We start from the raw sequence: 20,421 nt of genomic DNA on the forward strand, positions 1-20,421 counted from the left end.
ACTCTGCCCATTCATTGTATACTAGCTACCTCAACTCTGCCCATTCATTGTATACTAGCTACCTCAACTCTGCCCATTCATTGTATACTAGCTACCTCAACTCTGCCCATTCATTGTATACTAGCTACCTCAACTCTGCCCATTCATTGTATACTAGCTACCTCAACTCTGCCCATTCATTGTATACTAGCTACCTCAACTCTGCCCATTCATTGTATACTAGCTACCTCAACTCTGCCCATTCATTGTATACTAGCTACCTCAACTCTGCCCATTCATTGTATACTAGCTACCTCAACTCTGCCCATTCATTGTATAGCAGCTACCTCAACTCTGCCCATTCATTGTATAGCAGCTACCTCAATTCTGCCCATTCATTGGAGTGTCAGGTTAACTGTTTGAACAAAAATTGATGAATAAATGAATAAACAAAACCGTTTTTGGCAAACATTAGTCGTAATAAGCACTTAACATTTGCCATAATAATAATAATAATAATAATAATAATAATAATAATAATAATAATAATAATAATAATAATAATAATAATAATAATAATAATAATAATAATAATAAAACTAACAAACTCCGTGTAAATTATCTGTAAAACTTTGCAGAATATATTTTTTCCATGTATCTACTACGTTGCCCTCAGCATGCGTTCACGAAGCCATGAATGGTACATTTATACCACTGTAGATAAACTGCACTTGGAATCGGGGTTACTGACACGGGGTTTCTTTTTTGCTCTCAGATTTATGCAAATGTCGCTGTCACGTGACAAACCTGGCTGTCAAGCTGACCTGCATTTATGGAGTTCCTGAGTAAATGTTTAGGAAACCAACAACTTAACCACCCAGTCAGGAAAGAGAGTTCCGCATCTCCACCACTACTTAAAAAAACATACACGGGCTACGATGCGGACACTTATCCCAAGCTCTCCAGCACCGCTTTGCAACTTGAGAGAGAGAGAGGTTTGCAGCACAACCACATTTAAAATATGTACAGATACAGTAGATAGGTGCGTTTTTTAATTATATTTGGGTTTTGTAAAAAAAAGAATATACGATTTGTTAAGGTACTCGTCTCCTGCATGTCCATTGAAAGGTGGATGGGCTTTACCCGTTTGCAATGGCAAGTATTTGACTATACATTCATTTATTGATTAAATATATTATTATTATTATTATTATTATTATTATTATTATTATTATGACGCAATACTAGAATAATGTCAGTCTATTTAAAACCTGAATAAAGCAATAGGAATACGTAGTTGAAGTCTTGTTTATACAGCGCAACAACATTGTTTTGCAGCAGCTCGCCCTGTCTGGTTGTGAATGATGGAGTTTACTTGCAGGAACCCGGCATATGGAGGAATTAAGCCGACTTGACTGAGTGCACGTATGTGTTTTACTTATTATCTGGTCGCTGAATTCAATTTCACTTCTGTCAAGTCATGGAATGTTTAATTATTTTATGCAAACAGCGTAAAAAAGGATCGTCAAAGTCTATTGAACGCACAGCACAGAGTTGTGGCAAAACTGAAAAGGACGGGGATCCCATAGCGCAGTGTACAAAACAATATTATGCACTTTTAAAACAGATGGTTGACCATCAATGCTAACAGTGTCTGATTATTGCAGCAGCTCGCAATGCGGCTCCCTGCCATTCAACACTGCGGTGCGGAGGCGAACTGCGCGCCAGTTACCGCTTTCCGAAGGTTTTTTTGTTTTTTGGAAAGTCTCGTATAAATGGAGTGCAGCTGTGCGTGGTTGCTTCATTCTCACCTGTCTAATGGCTGTGTGAGATCCTCGCCTGGGTTGGAGTGACTCAGCTGATCGTGTTTGTAATGATCGCGTCTTTGTGTTTTTTACGCAGCGCAGTTGTTTCAGGAGAACTGGGCCAGCGGACAAGAGGAGGCTCATGCGCGGTACAAACTTTTTGGTAAGTTTTTTTTTCCCCTTCTCTCTTTCCATAAAAAAATAGACAAATCTACTAATTGAAAATAATTCACACGACCAGCGGTGGAGTTATAGAAAGGGTTACGACAGGGTGGCACAATGTGGTGAAGTTAAAGGGACTGTTTTAACACTAACAGGAATATCGTGTTTTATAAGTGTAAGTGACGATGCAGAAACTTTCCTTTCTGGTTGTCTGATGACAACATGCTCGTGGTGACTCTTATTCAGGTCGCTGACTGGGTCTCAGGGCAGAGTCTAGCGTGAACCTGCCCAAGGGTTTTTTCATCCCTTACTTGATGCAGCTGCGTGGGTGGTCAGTGAGATTTACTGTAGCGGGACACGCTTGCTGCTTTGCAAGAATCCGCCGGGTGTATCCCTGGAACTCACGTGGGTTCCAACGTTCTGCTCCTTTTTACAGCGGCATTAATTACCTTGAGCTAAATGGGGTTCCTAGTGGAAAAAGACTGCCTTGCACAGAGGGTTAACGGGATCATTTCCAGTCTGAGTTATCTGAAAAGACTGTTCCGTCTGGGCTCACATTGCAGCTAACAGGGTGCATTACTTTCTACATTACTCAGCTCAAGATTCATTCATTACACCTTCAAAGGGGAGTGGAAATCGGAATGTCTTCCCGAATTCCAAATTATTAATTCCAACTCAGCTTAATAAAATCCTGCCAGGGATCCAACCTCACCACACAGGGCCCTTACAATAATATGGCAACCACTTTGGCACTGCAGATCGCAGGACATGGGAAGGGAGTGGGAGTGGGTGTGGGAGCGAAGGTTAAAAGGTGCAGATATTGGACAGCGGTTAAAGGTGGAAAGATAACAAGCACAGCATTCAAAATAAAAATCAGCCTGGGCCAACTAGAGACTTCCCAGTGTTCAATCCTTTAATTACAATTACAATTATGTACCTTGAAGGAGGTGGGGTGGGGGGGGGGGGGTGTCGTCGCAGAACTGCCTGCCCCTGACTTGGGGGGGGGACCTGTAAATCACATCTCACTAATCCGAGCCGATATTGTCCAGTCTGCCCTATAATCCAAACAGAGCTACACTGATGTAATGCATGCCCACAGCAAACTTCAATGTCATACTGAACTATAGAAAACAACGTCTACTGCAGATTTATTGATGGCATACAAGTATCAAAAACATCCCACTAAAGACCAGGCATCTTCAGTCGGGTACAGATGGGTCTCCGTGACTAATGTGAACTGGTCTCAGTGGTTCGGCTCAGCGGAGACTGTACTACAGCATAAACTTGCTCTAGTTTTTTTTGTTCCATGGGTCCTTGTAAATGAGCTGATTGCTAATTCACCAGGTTTTCTGGGGCAGAGACGGAAGCCAGGGCTTTGATTTTGACAGTGACAGTGTAGCACTCCGCTCTCCTCCGCTAGTTCAGTGCTCTACCTGTACTGACTCCCAGACGCCAGGGCTGGCTGTAGAGACGACCCTTCCAGTCCATCACTTTGTGCTGAACCAATTAAAGCTCCAGCCCCAAACAACCCAACAAGTGCAAGCCTGCAAGCTTTTAAACTAATCTCCTCCTTTAAAATTCCCTCTGAAGTCCCATTTTCATATTGATGTTCATTCACTTGGCTGAGTCCTCCAGCAGCGCACTGTAACCCTGCTCCTGCACTGCTGGTCTTTAGTTTTCAGATATCCCAGGGGGCCGCAGTCATAAAGCTGATCAGAGCTGTCTCCACATCGCCTCTGACTCAGAGGATACAAAGAAAAGAAACTCTGAAGCAGGTCCAGTTTCCAGATCCACTGCAACGCCGCACCATGTTCCTGAAGGACCACAACAGGTAGGTCTTTTAAAGACGCTCTCCTGTGTATTGCAGTGTGTGGAAGGTGCTAGCTGCCGCACTGTTGTGTTTTCGTTCAGATTGCCTGTTGAAACAGGTTCCCCTCTGCTCGGGTTCCTCGCAGGTTTGTCTAAAGAGAACGGGCTGTGCCTGATCTCTGTCGTCGTGTGGGGCTGAGGACAGGCAGAACACGCATGTCCACTGGGGGATACTACAGGGAGAATGACAGCATTGTTTATCAGCTTCCAAAACATACCAAGGAAAAACAAAGTTATCAGGGTAACTTTTATTAACTATTTTTAAAGTAATTTCAATGAAAAAAAAAGAGAAAGTTGATGAATCATGACATTTGTCACAGGTTTTGTGTGTGAATTATACTTATTACAGTTTGAACCGTCCTGAATTTATGTTTTAAACAGAAGTCTAATATACAGCTATGGCCAAAAGTTGTGCACGACCCTATAGAATGAAATCATTTTGCTTCGTAAAGTCGAATACAACCTGCTGAATAACGTTACGTTAACATGCTGAATTACACACTGTTTTGTAGTTTTCCACATACTTAAACTGACACTTCTGGGGGAATTCTATAGAAAGTCTTGACCCCCTTCAACTTTTTTTTCACATTTTGTTGTGTCAGTGGCTCAGAGTTTCATGCATTTAAATGAGGATTTTTTTCCACTTATCTACACACTGTTAAGGGAAAAAAAAATTTTATTGAGAAAAAAATTATATATTAAATACAAAACTGAAAGATCATAATTGGATAAGTCCCCCCCCCCACCCCGGAGTTAATACTTGGTGGAAGTAGCTTTGGCAGCAATTACAGCTGTGAGTCTGTTGGGATAGGTCTCTACCAACTTTGCACACCTAGATTTGACAATATTTGACCATTCTTCTTTACAAAACTGTTCAAGCTCTGTCAAGTTCCTTGGGGAGCGTTGATGGACAGCAATCTTCAAGTCATGCCACAAATTTTCGATTGGATTTAAGTCGGGGCTCTGACTGGGCCACTCCAAAGACATTTACCTCTTTGTTCCTTAGCCACTCCAGTGTAGCTTTGGCTGTGTGCTTTGGGTGCTATTCAGTTCGGCTTGGTGTTGTTGCTGAGCCATTAAGAAAGGTAGCACACACATTCATTACATACCAAAGGACTGGAATGTTCAACAGCAGAGACTTCACTATAAGGGCTGGGATAAAGAGTTGAACTGACCTCATAACGTTTAACTCTTTCCAACAAGCAGCAGCAGCAGCAGCAGCAGCCAGGGGCAGCCCGAACTGACTTCAGATCTAGAAGGAGAACTCTTTCTAAAACAAATAAAATCATTAACACTACTTCCAAAGACCCAAGTTGTTCATTTCTGGCTTGGTAACTTTTTTGGGGTTTTGGTTGCTAGTTTTCTAAAGATACAACCGGATGAAGGTCATGAATGTAGTTTGTTTAGGAAAAATAATTTAGAAAAATCAACAACAGCAACTTAAAACTACAAGTATTCCAGATCGCATAAGCCAGTGTCCCAGCATGCTTGTTTTTCAGGGGGAGGCAGGAGAGCATGTTTGGGGTAAGGGGGCGTATACAATCTATACTCCACTGCAGCTCCAGGAACGTTCAGTATCAAGCTGGTATTCATTAAATGAGAGGGGAACACTTGTGTTCTCTCCCTGCCCCCTCCTCAACCCCATCCAGCCTTCTTCAAAGCGCCCCACCCCCCTGTGAAAAGCACATGTACTCTGCAGAGCTGCAGCAAAACAGAGCCCTGATTCATTCCCTCCTAATCCACTTAACAGCTTCTGCCTAACTGGCAGCCAGCTCTGGCTGTATAGAAATCCACTCCAGTCAAAACGGATCGGGGATGGCATCCTAGACGTGGCAGGAGAAGAAACAAGCCAGCCAGGATGCAGTTGCTGCACAGGGAAGGTAGAGAGTGGGACAAGTCTGAACAAGAGAAGGGTATCTGGTACAGCTTCTGGAGACGTGCTGGAAGTGTACAGTCAGAGTCAAGCAAGTGTCAGCAGCGTCAAATAAAACCTGGCAGGGAGCGTCGCTGGCCGCGGTCTTCTCGTATTGATACATTATACTTTGTATAATGTGTGTGCAGGGCCGGCCTTAATGTGAAGCAGCCACCTGGGGCCCCCACCCTTTAGGGGTCCCCACACTCACCCGGACTGCTGAGAGATTTAGTGTGTTTGTTACATGCACACAACGCTCAGGGCTGCAATTCTGGGGTACCAGCAACATTAAATTCTGGCGCCAGTAGACCTGTTTAATTGTTTTTTTTTATTCTTTAGCAACCTCATAATGCTAGTTTGCAAGCCTCTTCATTCACAGTGAAAGTTAAAGGGTGCATAAGGACCTTTTTTATTTTATTGTGTTACATGTTCCCATGTGTTGCTACAACTGTTTGTGTAAGGTGTGTTTTTTATTTATTTATTTTTGACCACTTTTTTAAAGTTAAATTGCATTCCCTGCCTCAAGATGGCTCCCCATGTACCCACATGGACCTCTCAGAACTACATTTCCCATCATCCTCCTGCTCACTGCTCAATCCAGCTCAGTTACATATGTGAGCAGCAGGATGATGGGAAATACACTTATTAAAACATTATAATCCTGGGGGAGGGGGGGGGTTGTTATTATAAACAGTTTTAAACACAGTGTTGTGTTGGCATTATAGTCTCATGTGTTTTCACTTGCCGTTTTGTCTCAAAGGCTTTCATTTGATAGAGCTTAACAGTAATGCACAAAGTGAGTCCCACATGTTGTGGCGTTTGAACATTGCAGTTACAGCTACTGATCTGTAGAGAAAAAAGCAAACAAACCTCACCTGGCAAAATTAGAAAGTCTGTTGAAAATAACAAAATTAACTACAGCAATAATCACATTTCAACTTCTCTGTTTACAATTTAGTTTTATTTACACACATAAAACAAAACATTCAAGCCAAAATTACCAAATTCAGAGGGTAATGGTAAATACTACTAATACAAAATCTGAAGCAGCAATATAGAAGCAACAGATTTCATTCTACATTTTCTAGCAACATCTAGACTAGCGTCCCTTCATGTGCGTGTGTGTAGGGTGTGTGTGTTTTTAAAACAATATTTTTCATTTAAAACCTCTGTGTCATCATAACCAGTCTGGGTGTGGAAGCCAGCAAGAGGAATGTCCTCTCTGTAGGGAACCGCTCCCAAACAGCAACAGAGACACTTAGAAGTGATCGATTTCTTCACTGTGTTCATTGTCCTAAAAGCATAATTAAATATTTATTTTTGGCATACTGACTGTACTGCAGAATATTTCTGTAGTGCATCACTAATGCATATTCGCTACAGTGTAACAAAGCTTGCATTTAACACACCTTGCAAGAATCGAACAGATGCACTGTGTCTCTGCTGTGCCTAGCAATGCAAACGAAATGTAAATGACACTTCCTTCCGTCGTGTTAACAGAGTTGTGGGGGTAAGGGCATGCGTGCTGAAAAGATGCGTCGGTAAAAGATGCTGTGGATTTTATGGGAAAACCACTTGTTAATTTTAGGAAGACTATTCATTAATGCAGACCTGTCCACTCTCCCATATTTGCCAGGGACTCTCCTGTTTTTTTGGACACTTCTCCCAGTCAACTCCAGGGGCAGATTTTCTCCCGTATTTTACTCTTCTGTTAAAGGTTTGCTGTCATGAAAGGCTTTAATGGTAATGCAGCTTAATTCTTTTAGGAAAAATAATTTCCAAAACTGCCGTTTGAGAGAATGATTTGTAACCCTAATCTAAACTATACCAATAAATGATAGAAATGTACGATTAACGAAGCTGCCACCTTTTGACTAATTTTATGCACGTCCAACCTGTTGTATGGATTTAGCAGACATGGTTTGAAATGCCAAGAAATAAGACACAGATATAGTTAAATTTAAACTGAGCACCGATAATCTTTAACTTTGCCGTAGCACAGTCCCGGGTGCACACAAGGTCATGTTGCTCTCGTTAAAGTCATTATTTTGGATGATGTCATGTTTCGTTTTAACGAGCTGATTAACGCGGCAGTAATGGACAATCTTCTCTCTTAAAGGCTCTCTTTAAGGCAGTCGCTTGGTTAAATGCCGCTTTGAGTAAATGCATTGAAACTATGGAGGAGCAGATTACGGACACATTGTTTTAGGGACATCAAGGCCCAAGGTTACAGGGCCTCGATATTGCAGCTTAAACCCACTCGTGTGAAAGGAACATAAATGCTGCTTCATTTCCATAAGGACTCTTGCAGAAAACATGTGTAGTCTTGGGGTAGCAGTGCCGTACCCCGACACTGCCGGCGATGGCACCGCAGTGGGTTTGGAACACATCCCTCACACTGGCACGCTGGCACGGCCGTGTTTACCAGCACGCGGGGGTCCAATGGAATGTTACAATATGAAAATGCCCCTAGGCTACCCAGATATCATCTGAAGTGGTTATCTTTGCAATTACTCCTATGTTGTCTGTTTAAGTCTGTGTTTATTTTCGGAGTCGGCACATTGAATACAGATAATAGGGAGCGCTTGGTATTGGGTGTGCCGGCAATTTCAATACAGAATAACGGGGATATTACAGACCATTTCAATGCAGACAACGCTATACTAGGTATAAAAGCCATCAAGTTAAATAGCGGCAATCCAATACAGGCAGCTTTCCAGCAGGCCATGTGTCTTGACACTGAATAATTAGTGTCCTTAATGAACCAGGAGAACATTGGCTGAGTGGTCTCCTTTGTTGCATCTTATGCTTTTAAGGCAAGCCAACAGCATTTTAGTCTCAAATTGTGGCTTTTGTGTCACTGTGTGCTGTCCTTTAGAATAGCCCATATCACATTGAATCTGCTGCTCATAAAACATTGGTCAATATAGAAGCACCTGTCAGCTGATTGCTCTCAACTAGCCCCCCCCCCCCCATCGGAGACACGGGGAGATGCATCTTCTGCATGCTGCATTATATGTTTGATAGCAAATGAATTGATCGAGTGAACATGTTGCCTCAAGTCTCTGAAATATAAGCTAAAAGAGTTACCAGGGTGGATTGTGTCCTCGCATTCTGGTTTAGACTTTGATCATTCAAAAAACATAAAAAAAAAAAAAAAAAAAGTGTAATATATAACTTCTAGCTTGTGTACAGAAATGTGTTTTGATCATCACTTTATAGGTTGAGCATTGCCAGCGGTTAAAGCAGTGACCGGACTAGCACGCAAGTCTCACTCCATGTTCCTGGCAAACACACTAATAAACACCGGGTTCGTTTGGGGTTATAAGACTTGGCATGAGGTGAGTCGGGACACTTAATACGGGAGAGGCACCTCTCTGGTGGACGACAGTAGCAATTGCAACGTTGCTCTATTAATGTCTTTTGTTTAAGCATTTTAGGAGCAAATAATATTAATATTGATGTAATCTGTATTTAAAAAATAACAATCAAGTTAATTGATATGATATAGAAAATGGATTCACTTATAAACTAAACTCAGAGGCTTAAGCCCCTAAATTCATTGCTAAATTGATTAGCTTCGTTAGTACTTGAAAGGGGAGCACTAGCAAGCAGGAACTTAGTATTGAAAACACTGTGTATATTTGAATAGAAGCCTTTAGCCAATATGAGTGGTTATTTGGCAGCTCTGTTCTACAAACAGCACTATATACAAATGACACTAGATAAAGAACAAGGTGTGAGTTCCCTCAGTACAGCAGGGTGTTCTCCTTGCGTCTGCACAGACCAAGCCTGTCTCTGTACAATGCACGTACCCTGAGAAAGAATGACATTGTTGCGATGGGAAATCCACCAGTAATCCCGACTCGTTGCTGTTTTGAAAACATGTAACAAGGCTGCTTTTAAAAAGAGATTAAACCAGTAAGACAGAGAGCATCGCAGAAGGGGGTAACTGGGTTTGTAAGGCACTGTCACGGTGATGTCCTGTAGGGGTGACTGGGTTTGTAAGGCACAGTCACGGTGATGTCCTGTGCTGTGTGTTCGAAGCTCACTGGGTTCTCATTGTGCCTTGCTTGGTTTGCCGTAGCGAAGGGAAGCAGAACAAGATGGTTTTGTGTGAGACGAAGATGAAGGTGCTTCGCTATGTGGACCCCCCGGATGGAGGCTGGGGCTGGATGATCGTGGTGCACTGCTTTCTGGTAAGTTTGCTTCTACCGTGGGGTCGTGGAAGGACAGGGTCAAGCTAGTTACACACTGAGGCAGGGCTGGGAACTCATGATTTTAAAACATGTTTTTTGCACAGCACACCTGTACACCCTCTAACCTGCTAACACTAGGATGAGTGTAGCCAGCAGCTCCAGAGATTCAGATCAGTTTCCAGGGTCCAGGCCAGACAGCTGGAGGTCCTGGTTGTAAAGGCTATAGTCCAGGTGCGCTATACTTCCCTAATAAATACTGTGAGCCCTATTCAAAAAACTTTAACCTGAGTTTTTTAAAGATTTTTTTTTTTTTTTGATGACAAAAATAAAGTTTCATATTCACGAAGTTGTTCTGCTGTTAAAGAAAGCTATTCCAGTCTAGAAAAGTTTAATGAATACCAAACTTCATTTAATCCATTATGACTACCTGTTATACAGTGTGCATTTATGGCTGTGGTTCATTTAGGCTTTGTAGTTTAATGTAGAATTGGCTCTTTTAAAACAATAATACATAAATTAGGTAACATGACAGAAAAAAAACCCTTTAAACAGGAACCACTGGCTGTGCCCTGGTCTTACCCCTTCCAGACAGACAAGGTGCTGGCTGTGTGGGAGCCCCCCTTGCCCTCTCTCTCTCTCTCTCTATCTTGTTGTTGAGTCTGTGACGGCTGTGTGGGAGCCCGTCTTGCCTGCTCCATGTCATTCGAGGTGGTTTGCTGCTCTGCAGGTCAATGTCCTGGTGATGGGCAGTCTGAAGACCTTTGGGATCTTCTTCGTGGCTTTCCAGGACGCGTTCGGGGGCTCCTCCGAGCAGATCAGCTGGGTCGGCTCCATCATGTCCTGCCTGCGCCTCTCCGCCGGTGAGTCAATCACCAGACCGTCTTCAACCCCACCTGCTGGTTCACTGAACTGAAACATGGAGCCGTCTTCAAGTGCAAAGGACTGTGTTTCCCATGCTGGTGGCAATCCCTTCGCTCTCATTTCAGCTGCACACTCCTGCTACTGTCCCAGCGTTCCCTGCTCCATGACCAAGCCTGCTCTAGTACTGTCCCAGCATTCCCTGCTCCATGACCAAGCCTGCTCTAGTATCGCTCTTCCTCTGTGGTCCCCACAATGATGACTCTGTTCTTGCTCCTCTTCAGGACCTCTTGCCTCGGTGGCTTGTGGGAAGCTGGGGTACCGCTGGGCCTCAATCGTGGGGGCTCTCCTGGTCAGTACCGGTTTCCTCCTGAGCCTCCTGGCTACCAGCATTGTGTTCCTCTGCGTCAGCATGGGGGTTATAGTAGGTAAGTATGGTAACGGAAGCCAGTTCAGTTTTCTGCTGAAGAGAACGGTCCGCATAGCAAAACTGGGTTTTCCAATCTTAGCATATGAAACTATCCTTATACTGTCTTCTACTACTGGACATGATAACCTTTTTAGGCTGGTTTCACAGTTCCCCGTTATCGCTAACCTCAGACCAACTGATGTTATTTTAGGTAAAGCAGCCCAAGGCTGTGAAACCAGCAAGTAGTCTGCATTTACTGAGGTTACAGACCTAGCATGAAAAACAAAAGCCTTATTTCTGAGGAAGAGCACCCAGGTCAGTGAAGCATGCTGAGTGAGGGTGGTAAAGAACAGGAGGAACGGGTATCGCATTGGAACAGCTTGTCAGAATTGCAGTGTAGGTCAGCTCTGACATGAAGCTTTCTGTAGTTTGGTTTTGACATCTTTAAAAAGGCACGACCGTAGCGCTGTAATAAACAAGACAGACAGGACTCCTTTAAGCAAATCATTTGGAAATATTTGCTGCAAGGATGACTCTTTCATGCTTACCCTGTCGCCCCTCCCTTTGTTTATCCCTCAGGCATCGGCTTCTCTTTCTTGTATCAGGCCTCCTCTGTCATGACGGCGCGGTACTTCAAAAAGAGGCTGGCGACGGCCTATGCTATCGGCCGCTCTGGAATGGGCCTGACCTTTGCCCTGGCACCGTTCACCCAGCTGCTTTTGGAGCAGTACGGTTGGCAAGGTAAGGGGCAAAGCGTGCCACAGTGAAACTGCCCAAGCTGATTCCAAGATGTAGCCTTCAATACCAGTCAGGTGTCAGTATCACGAAAATGAGTTGTACCACACAATGATGTCACTGCCTGGTGATGAGGACGTACCCCCATATAGCGCAGTGACATCACTGTTTGATGCAACTGTCTCGTTTCAATTGGATAAACAATCTGTAGCTAAAAGGCAGTTGCAAATAGTACAGAAAAAGAGGGTGGGTCTAGTTCTAACCCTCATGAACTGAGGTGGACTTGTACTGAAATGGTGCTAAAGGATCTTCAGGATCCACCACAAGCTGACAAACAGAGCCTTATTTCAACAGCGCCTGTGGGGTTTGAGGCAGAGCCAAGTTCACAGAAAAACAAATTGCCCTGCCCCGAGGAAGACAATGTCCTGGGTGGGACTAGCTATGGAATCGATCGCATTGCTGTCTGCTGCGATTCAGTATTGATCAGGGCTCGGGTGGCTTGACATCCCTGTCATCAACCTGATTCATTCAAGAATAGCAAAAGCATGGTTACGGTCCTGCTTTCCAGGGCTGAATTCCTTCTCGTGTGCTTCTCTGCACTGTTTCATACGCTGATATTGCTTCAGTAAGAGGCCCAGCTTTCCAATGTGTTGTTCAGATTGAGGCCATGCCAAATTTAAATAAATTCAGGTTCCATATAACCCATTTTGCTGGAACTAAGCCTGTTAAGTATTTTATTCTAAAACGCATATTATAGCGTGGGCTTAATCCGACTGTTCAAATATGGGCAAAGGGCATTATATTTAAGATTTCTGCTGTCTTTTCCACTGATCTGGCGAATAACTATTGTATTTTTTTATTTTTTTTATTGTTATTTTCAGGAGCTTTGCTGATCCTGAGTGCTCTCATGCTCAACCTAGTTGCCACGGCGATGCTGCTGCGGCCAATCAATCTCAAGGGGAGTGAACCCTGGAGCCCACCTCCCCCGTCTATTCAGAAAGACATTCCCAGTGAATACAAGGGACTGGTCAAAGATCAGGTCCACTTTCAGAACTGCCTCAACAGGGGCGGCGTTGTAAAGAATGGCAGCGCCTCCCACAGTACCACCTCGGGGACCAGCTGGGTCGTCCCTGCCACGGAAAAGCCTGGGGACCCCGAACTCCCCCGGACCCCAGTGCTGAGCCCGAGTGGCAGCCCTGGGCAGGACGAGAACGTCAGCAATAACAATTGCAAGGCTGAAAAGAGAGACCTCGCTTCAGAAGAGAGCCAGGTGTTCCTGGGGCAGAATGCCAATGGATTCCTGGCTGGGAACGCAAACCCACAGCATCCTACGCAAGCTAGCAAGATCTTAGACTTCTCCCTGCTGAAGGACCCCTTCTTCTGCATCTACACCTGGTCTGTGGTGTTTAGCCAGCTTGCCTACTTCATCCCCTACTTCCATCTCTCTGCCAGGGCTGAGACTCTCGATATTGACCCCATGGACGCCTCCTTCATCATCTCGGTGGCGGGTGAGTGAAGTGGAAAGGAGTTCCTTACCACTCGCCTAACGGAAAAGCCTTTACCACTGTGCCAAAGAGCCGTACCAGTAGACTTTAAGTCGCAAGTGTGTTGGTTTTGGTTTTGGAGAGCCGCTACGCATAGATAGCCTCTTTCAACTCAACACAATCTCCCAGCCAGTGTCTCTCTCCCTGCTTTAAGCTCTGTGTTGATGAGCCGCAGTAAGGTAGATGCGTTGCTTGCCTATTCAAATGAACTGCGATTCATTGTTGTAAAGTGCTTCTGACAGCAAGGGGATCCTAGGTTGGTTCAATCCAGGAACTGTCTTTTAATGATTGTATAGTAATCTTGTAACTAGTTTTTACAGGGAGGTTCGTTGAAAACGCTGAGATGTTGGCACCTTGTCGGAACCTTTCTGCGTGGTATAATAGCTATTCACATTTATTTAGGCGGGCAGGGCACCATAAACAACCTGTCCAGAAGAATGCCCGTATCGGTTACCCTCTCAATCGGGCAAGCTCTTCTCAAGATATAGCCAAGTACACATGTGACATCCCTGAGGACACTCTCCGCTGTATAACATTTCAATTAAATCCAACAGCCTGTTCTTGTCAATAAAATGCATGAATTTCTGAGTCTCTGCATGCCTGCAGCAGTGTAGCGTAGTTCCAAGTTAGAAACAGCTCTGTGGGTCGAGATTGGCTTCGATCAATGCCACTGGCTTCTGCAATTGCTTATACCAGGCATCATTGTGCCTTGCCTTGCCATGGTTTTACAGTGCTGCAGTGGCCCCCAGTCTACGAGCTGGGCAGTGGAAGCAACAGGAAAAATGTTCAAAACAAAAATGCTAAATGTGAAACAAGCGATACTGATAATAATTACTATAGTGCAGGCCTGACATTTAAAGAAAAGAAAAGCGCTTGCTTGTTTTTGAATAAACCTTTGAATGAATCTGTAAGTGCTAGATGAGACTGTTCCACATGGGGAACAAAAGATGGGCATTGGTGCACTTTGCTTTGCTGTTCCCATAATGTTTCTACATGCAGCACTAATCCATTGTTGAAGATTGCCGCTATGGAGACGGGAGACAAAACTGTGCCCAAGCATGTGAGGTGGTTAATATTTCATGCACAGCTGCCCAGTGCAATGTGCCCATTGCCAGCTCTGCTGACAGAGTTTAAAGGCAAGTGCCATCCAACTGGCATGAAAGGGCCAGCCCTGTGGGGTCCTGTCATACAGCACAGGCTAGGAGGGGGAGGGTGGCTATCCTGAGAAGCTGGTGAGCCCAGGGCTGGGAGGTGTTCACAATGAGCTGTCTGTGTGCAAGAGAGAGCGTTTCAGTAAGCAGGGGGCTCCGCGCTCCCACCAGCTCGCTCTCTGACTCAAAGGGCTGCTTTCAGCCCTCGCTGCCAGGCAGAGAGGTTTGTAAACAGTCTATAGCTTTGGGCACTGCTGACTCCCTTCCACGGTTGCTAGGCAACCGCTTCGGAGCGCCTCTGCTCACACGGGCACAGGGAGTCTGGAGGTTAGTAAACTGACTGGGAATATAGAGAGAAGCAGCATTGCCAGTAGACTCAGAATGAGGTGGGAAAAACCTGTAGAACTTTATATAATGACCCTGCTGCTTTTTTTAATTGCCTACTACGCAAAGTCCAGTCAAAGCTGAACTAAGCAAGGCACATACAGCAGTCAAACCATACAGGACTGTCTATAAACCCATGCAGTTCAAACACTGCCCCTCTTGCACCACTCTCAACTTGAATTGCATTGTCTTCACTGAATTAACAGGAGGCAGTATTAGTGAGATCAATTCAGTGGAACCCTTGCTTCTCCTCTCCGCCAGCCCAATTAACCCTTTAAGCCACGTATGTGTCCCACTAATACAAGGATGCTAACTTATTTATTTTTTGCAATGAGGTGCAGGAAACAGGGTTTCACTGATCAGGTTGGATCCAAATGGTCACTTCTCGTGATGCTTGAGTCGCTCTCAAATGTATTCTAACACTGTGAGAACAGCAGGCTCTCAATTCCTTCAGTACCATAACTGGGTTAAGGTGCAAACTGCACTGGATCAGCAGCTAGCTAAGCAGCTCCACTGTCGGTGCCAGGGTCCGACACATTCACTTCCCTGACACTCTATCCTATTGGAAACAATCCTACTGGGAGTGGACTAAGTGAAGGGTTGCCTGAAGCTGCAGTGTGGAAGCCCATCTGCATTACCGAAAACCCAGAGTTCTCTCCACTGGCCCTGTCTCTCTGGCATTGCAACAGCACAGTCGAGTCTGTAACATTTACTTGGACCGTTTTAGTTAAAGGCAAAAGAGAGCAGAGGACCCAGATTCAGCTTGGCAAGTAAATAGCAAATCCATTCCTCTCTGGATCTCTACAATGGAGTAAATACCAAACCTATTCAAGTTGGACATAAACATCACATTAGGGTTTTGAAGGACAAAATACCTGTGGCTAATACAATTTTAGTAATTAACTAGCGCAGTCTATTTTAATATCAGTGGATCCCTAATACCTCATAACCCAGCTCTGTGTTGAACCATTTTATTTTAGTGATGTGGGGAGTCCAAATAAACCCTCCATCTCCAGTTAGACAGTCTGCAGCTGTGAAAGTTTCAGAGGAAGAGCACAGAGGCTCCAGCAGTGTGGTTTTGAAAGTGTATTCAATTCCTCCCGTTGTGTCTAGTGTTTCTGGCCCGTACTGCTGCCTCTTATTTTAAAGGTGCAGCATCCATCCAGCCAGGCAGGTTTCAAACCTCAGTTCTCCAAATTGCCTCTGATGCTGCTCTGGCCTGTCTTGAGCAGAGCTGGTGGGTAGGGCGGGTTTTCAAGCCCTGCGCTAGACGTTCCACTGCTGCTGCTCTTCAGTCCACCCTGAGTGGCTGGGAGAAGTTCAGCAGTTGACTGTGGAATTCTCTCTTCCAGGTATCACCGAGACCGTCTCCCAGCTTGTGTCCGGATGGATGACCGATCGGAACGTGGTCCACAAGTACCATTACCACAAGGCCTACCTTATCCTCTGCGGCCTGGTCAACCTGCTGTCGCCACTGGCAACCAGCTACAGCCAGCTCATGGTCTACGCTGTCTTCTACGCCATCTTCTGTGGGGGCTACATGGCCCTGCTGCTTCCAGTCCTGGTGAGCTCTGCCTGGCTATTAACCCACTGTGACCTGCGGTTAGACTACCGTTTATTTGTGATATTCAACCTGGACTCCAGGTTTAACAGCTGATAAATGACATTATGACTGGTTGGAGGTGTGATTTGGTCGAGCTAAACAATTTGGAACAAAGTGAGATTGTTCGTTTCTCCCGGATCGCACTTCTTCATGAATCTGCAGTGTCACGTATTTGATCGGTCTGTTTATTTATTTGTTTTAAATAGAAAGTGAAGCAGCTTCAAGTACAGCTTGTTCATAAGCAGTTCCTGTCAGGCAGTAACAACGTCATGTCAGGAGGCTGCAAGGGTGAACCGGCTCTCTCCTTGCCTATTTCTATCTTTCTGCAAAAAAAATTCCATTCGCATATCAGCGGATCTATGTATGGCTCTCTAGCTGTCTATATCTGTAATTGTGAATATTTGTGTCTTTGGGTGTGTGTGTTGGGTATCTCTGTCAGGGCCCTGTAACAGGACTCTGTGAAGGGAACAGAGTCTCGCTGTTGGAAGCTCAGCTGTCTGAACATGCAGTCCAGACGTGGGGCGGTCTTGATGTTTCATATGTCACTAAAGCCGTCTCAGTGTCCCACTATAAACTCCCTGTCTCTTTAGCCCTGTGCTCCTCCAGTGGAGTTGTATAAGGACTTGTCTGATCACTCCACTGACGGAGGCTGGCTGCTGCAGCTCAGCTGACAGGGCGTTGCTTTCCAACCCTAGAAACTCTGGTCCCACCCACTTTTATATCTGCCTTGTGTCACGCACCTGCTCAGCAGATCCTCGTATCTGGATTTGTTTGTATAGGAACATGTTCTCTGCAGGACAGGCTGTTCGTGCTGACAAAAGCAGGCTTTCACTTCAAAGGGCAGGAGAGAGCAGATAAAGCATCAATCAAAGCCTCTGGATAATTCAGCAACAGCTAACGAAACACACTGGGTCCTGTTTTGAAGAACAAAAGTTAAGAGCATTGTAAAAAAAGAAATAACGGCATCAAACAGTGAAAGCCTATTCGTGAGTCATTGTCAATAGGATATAGTGAGCCTGACCCTGACACACTCCGCATAGTGTAAACTGCTTTGAGCTGAAGATTCATTTCCAGTCAACTGGATTGAGTCGATAGGCTCACATTTTCCTGTAGGAAGCAGGTGCTCTTTCCTGTGAAGGTGAATTGGATTTTTATTTGATTGCTCATTGCAGAGACTTCAATGCTACACTTCTAGTCAGCTTCAAGAGGTTACATGACAGAAAGCACTTGACATGGAAGCATGTCAGTCATAGGAAAATAACAGATAGTAATGAAAGACACCTTTTAACTTAATATGCGCATCTTAGTTGAAAATAGAAAACATCAGCTCTACAAAGTGAAAGTGATACATACCAAAATAATTGAGGGTGCTGCTGCAGAGTGGTGGTGTGACCAGCAGGGTGCGTGTTTGTGCTCCGTGCAGGTGGACCTGGTTGGGGTGCACCGGATTGCCAGCTCGATGGGGTTCTCCATGTTCTTTGTGGGGCTCGGCTGTCTCACAGGACCCCCCACTGCAGGTGAGTGGAGCTCCGTGACCCTGGGGTCGTGGTAGCGGAGTTAGGTTTCCATCTCCTCCCCTAAAATACTTTGCTCTTCAGTCTGTCTGTGTACAGCATGTAACTCGTCCATATCTAATGAACACTCGGGGCTAAACTAAAAGCACTTCAAGAAAGTGTACCACTAGAACTACAGCTCTGGCCAACACTTTCACCCCCTAGAATTACATCATCTTGCTGCATAAAGTCAAATGAAACCGTAAAATAAAAAATACTGTACTATTTCTACTGTTCGGTAGACTTTTGCTGTATCATTTTTTAATGTCTGATTACATGATGTTAAACAAAAGAGCTAAATTCATAAAGTTTTTAAATTTTTTTTTTAATGTCTCAACCCTAAAACTGTAGGTGATGCAAAACATTTGGCTGTAGCTGTTATTAAACGTCTTTAATTGAATATGTAATGTAATATAAATTGACCATGTCAACAACCTATATTTGACCTGCAGGAATTTCATACTCCCCATCTGCCTGCGTACATGCCAAATGTGGATACAATCCAAGCCAGCATGCTGAACGCTTCCTGGAAATAACTATGGATGTGTTTCGATGCTGTGTTCATATGAGAGAAGATTGAAAATCAAAGCCTCTCTGCTTTCCTGCAGGGCTTGTTAAAGGAGCAGATTCCCAGCTTGTAAAGAGCTTGCACTGAGGATCTGTTACTGTGCCACAGGCTCAGAGCTAATAAAACACAGCCATGATGGGGGTCTACGTCAATAATAGCTCTGCCTCTAGCATGAAGCCATCTGTAGGCATCCGGACCCCTCTACAGCTATGGCCAAAAGCAGAGAACTACAAAGCGGAGCGTAATTCAATATGTTAACATCACATTATCCAGCAGGTTTCATTCGACTTTATGAAGCAAAATGAGTTAATTCTATAGGGTGATGCAAAACCTTTGACCGTAGCTGTAGCAGTTATGATAATGCACAGGTAAAAATGTCATTCCTTCTTGCAATACAGTAAGCTGTTAAGGTTTCAATTGTTCTGCTGCATGTGTTTTAACACACTGCGCCCAGGGGACCTTATTTGTTTGCAACTGGCAGAGACCGATCCATGTGCAGATTTGAGTTCCACCCCAGCACCTTATCTGGGAATCAATGAAACGTTTCAGATGTAACTTAATTTAGAGGGTTTTTTTTTTCTTGCTGTTTTAAAAATAGCATGTCTACAGGAGCACATTTCTTCAACATTTTCCCCTGTCGAGTCATCATGTGCTCAGAATACCATATGGGCTGACAAATCTATTTGTGTGTGCATGCTTGGACCTTAATGTAATTAACTCATTTTGCAAGGTAAAGTCAAATGAAACCTGCTGAATAATGTTACGTTAACATATTGAATTACACACCGCTTTGTAGTTCTGGATATACTTAACGAAAACCTGACACATTAAAAAACGTGACATTTCCCATTCTAACATGGAATGCTGTACTACGTTTTTTTTTTTAAAGCCTGTGGTTTGTGTTCTGTTTCAGGCTGGCTGTATGATTACACACAGACCTATGACTGTTCCTTCTACCTGGCGGGTGCCTGCTACCTTCTCTCCTCCATCTCCCTCTTCTTTGAGCCACTGGCACGGAGGTGGAAAGCCAAGAGAGAAACGGAGGCTGTGGCCAGGGAAACAGACTGCAAGACTAACGGCAGTTTCGTCTCAGAGGCTGCGCACAATGGACTGGCACGGCCCTAGCAAACCGAGAGACTGAACTCTTTGGAGAACCAAGGGAGAGAGTGACCTGCCGAATAGACCCAGTGGGAACTGGCCTAAACCAAGGGATTTGGTGCAACGATTAGGCCAACTAAAAGCGGTCTTTCTTTCACCCGCGCTGCATTCGAGAGCCATCGCTACGTTCTTCAAGAATTTGTAATGCAAGAAGAACATCTTGACAATCTGTCATTGTTTGCTATAATCCAAGTTTGAGCCAAATGCACACTTTTATTTTTATTTTTAAACGCTAATGTTTGTGTTTTGGGCTCAAGGGCAACTTGCTTCTAGTTTGCTCTGAATGAGTTGTGCTCAAACTCATTAGCGTTTCAGTGCTACACGCTGTGACAGTGACATTGGTATAGGGTTACAAAGTGCCTTAATGAAAGCCGGGGGGGTGATTTTATGAAGCATTTTCAGCATCAGCATGTGGATTGTATATCTATGTCTGAAATGCTCAAAGTTGTACAGCACTAACACAAGATTCACCATCAACACACTCTGATGCACTGATCATTTGAACATGTGATTGGCTGATATTCCTTGCTGT

General features: G+C 44.4%; 1 protein-coding gene across 6 annotated transcripts; it reads left to right on the top strand.

The window, feature by feature from the left end:
* The first annotated feature begins 833 nt into the window (after positions 1–833).
* LOC121300022 (monocarboxylate transporter 5-like) lies at positions 834–20,201 on the top strand. Of its 6 annotated transcripts, XM_041228359.1 has the most exons (14): positions 837–1,021; positions 1,318–1,404; positions 1,882–1,947; positions 3,622–3,777; positions 3,902–4,056; positions 8,950–9,068; positions 9,815–9,926; positions 10,654–10,786; positions 11,069–11,212; positions 11,773–11,934; positions 12,810–13,436; positions 16,360–16,571; positions 18,034–18,127; positions 19,645–20,201. In XM_041228359.1, the coding sequence occupies exons 6-14, from the start codon at positions 9,064–9,066 to the stop codon at positions 19,854–19,856; spliced, it is 1,701 nt and encodes a 566-aa protein (XP_041084293.1). In that variant the 5' UTR covers positions 837–1,021; positions 1,318–1,404; positions 1,882–1,947; positions 3,622–3,777; positions 3,902–4,056; positions 8,950–9,063; the 3' UTR covers positions 19,857–20,201. The 6 variants fall into 6 exon arrangements, with proteins under 6 accessions (XP_041084294.1, XP_041084289.1, XP_041084291.1 ...); XM_041228358.1 differs by lacking the exon at positions 3,902–4,056; XM_041228355.1 differs by lacking the exons at positions 3,902–4,056; positions 8,950–9,068 and having other exon boundaries at positions 836–1,021.
* The last annotated feature ends 220 nt before the right edge of the window (positions 20,202–20,421 follow it).

This window comes from Polyodon spathula, chromosome 25, assembly GCF_017654505.1.
Source record: "Polyodon spathula isolate WHYD16114869_AA chromosome 25, ASM1765450v1, whole genome shotgun sequence".
In the NCBI taxonomy this organism is placed as follows: domain Eukaryota; kingdom Metazoa; phylum Chordata; class Actinopteri; order Acipenseriformes; family Polyodontidae; genus Polyodon; species Polyodon spathula.

Coding starts and splice junctions, on each gene's coding strand:
- LOC121300022 (XM_041228355.1), top strand. CDS start 3,755: ATGTTCCTGAAGGACCACAACAG. Junction 16,572..18,033: donor CCCTGCTGCTTCCAGTCCTG/GTGAGCTCTGCC, acceptor TGCTCCGTGCAG/GTGGACCTGGTTGGGGTGCA. Junction 18,128..19,644: donor CACAGGACCCCCCACTGCAG/GTGAGTGGAGCT, acceptor GTTCTGTTTCAG/GCTGGCTGTATGATTACACA.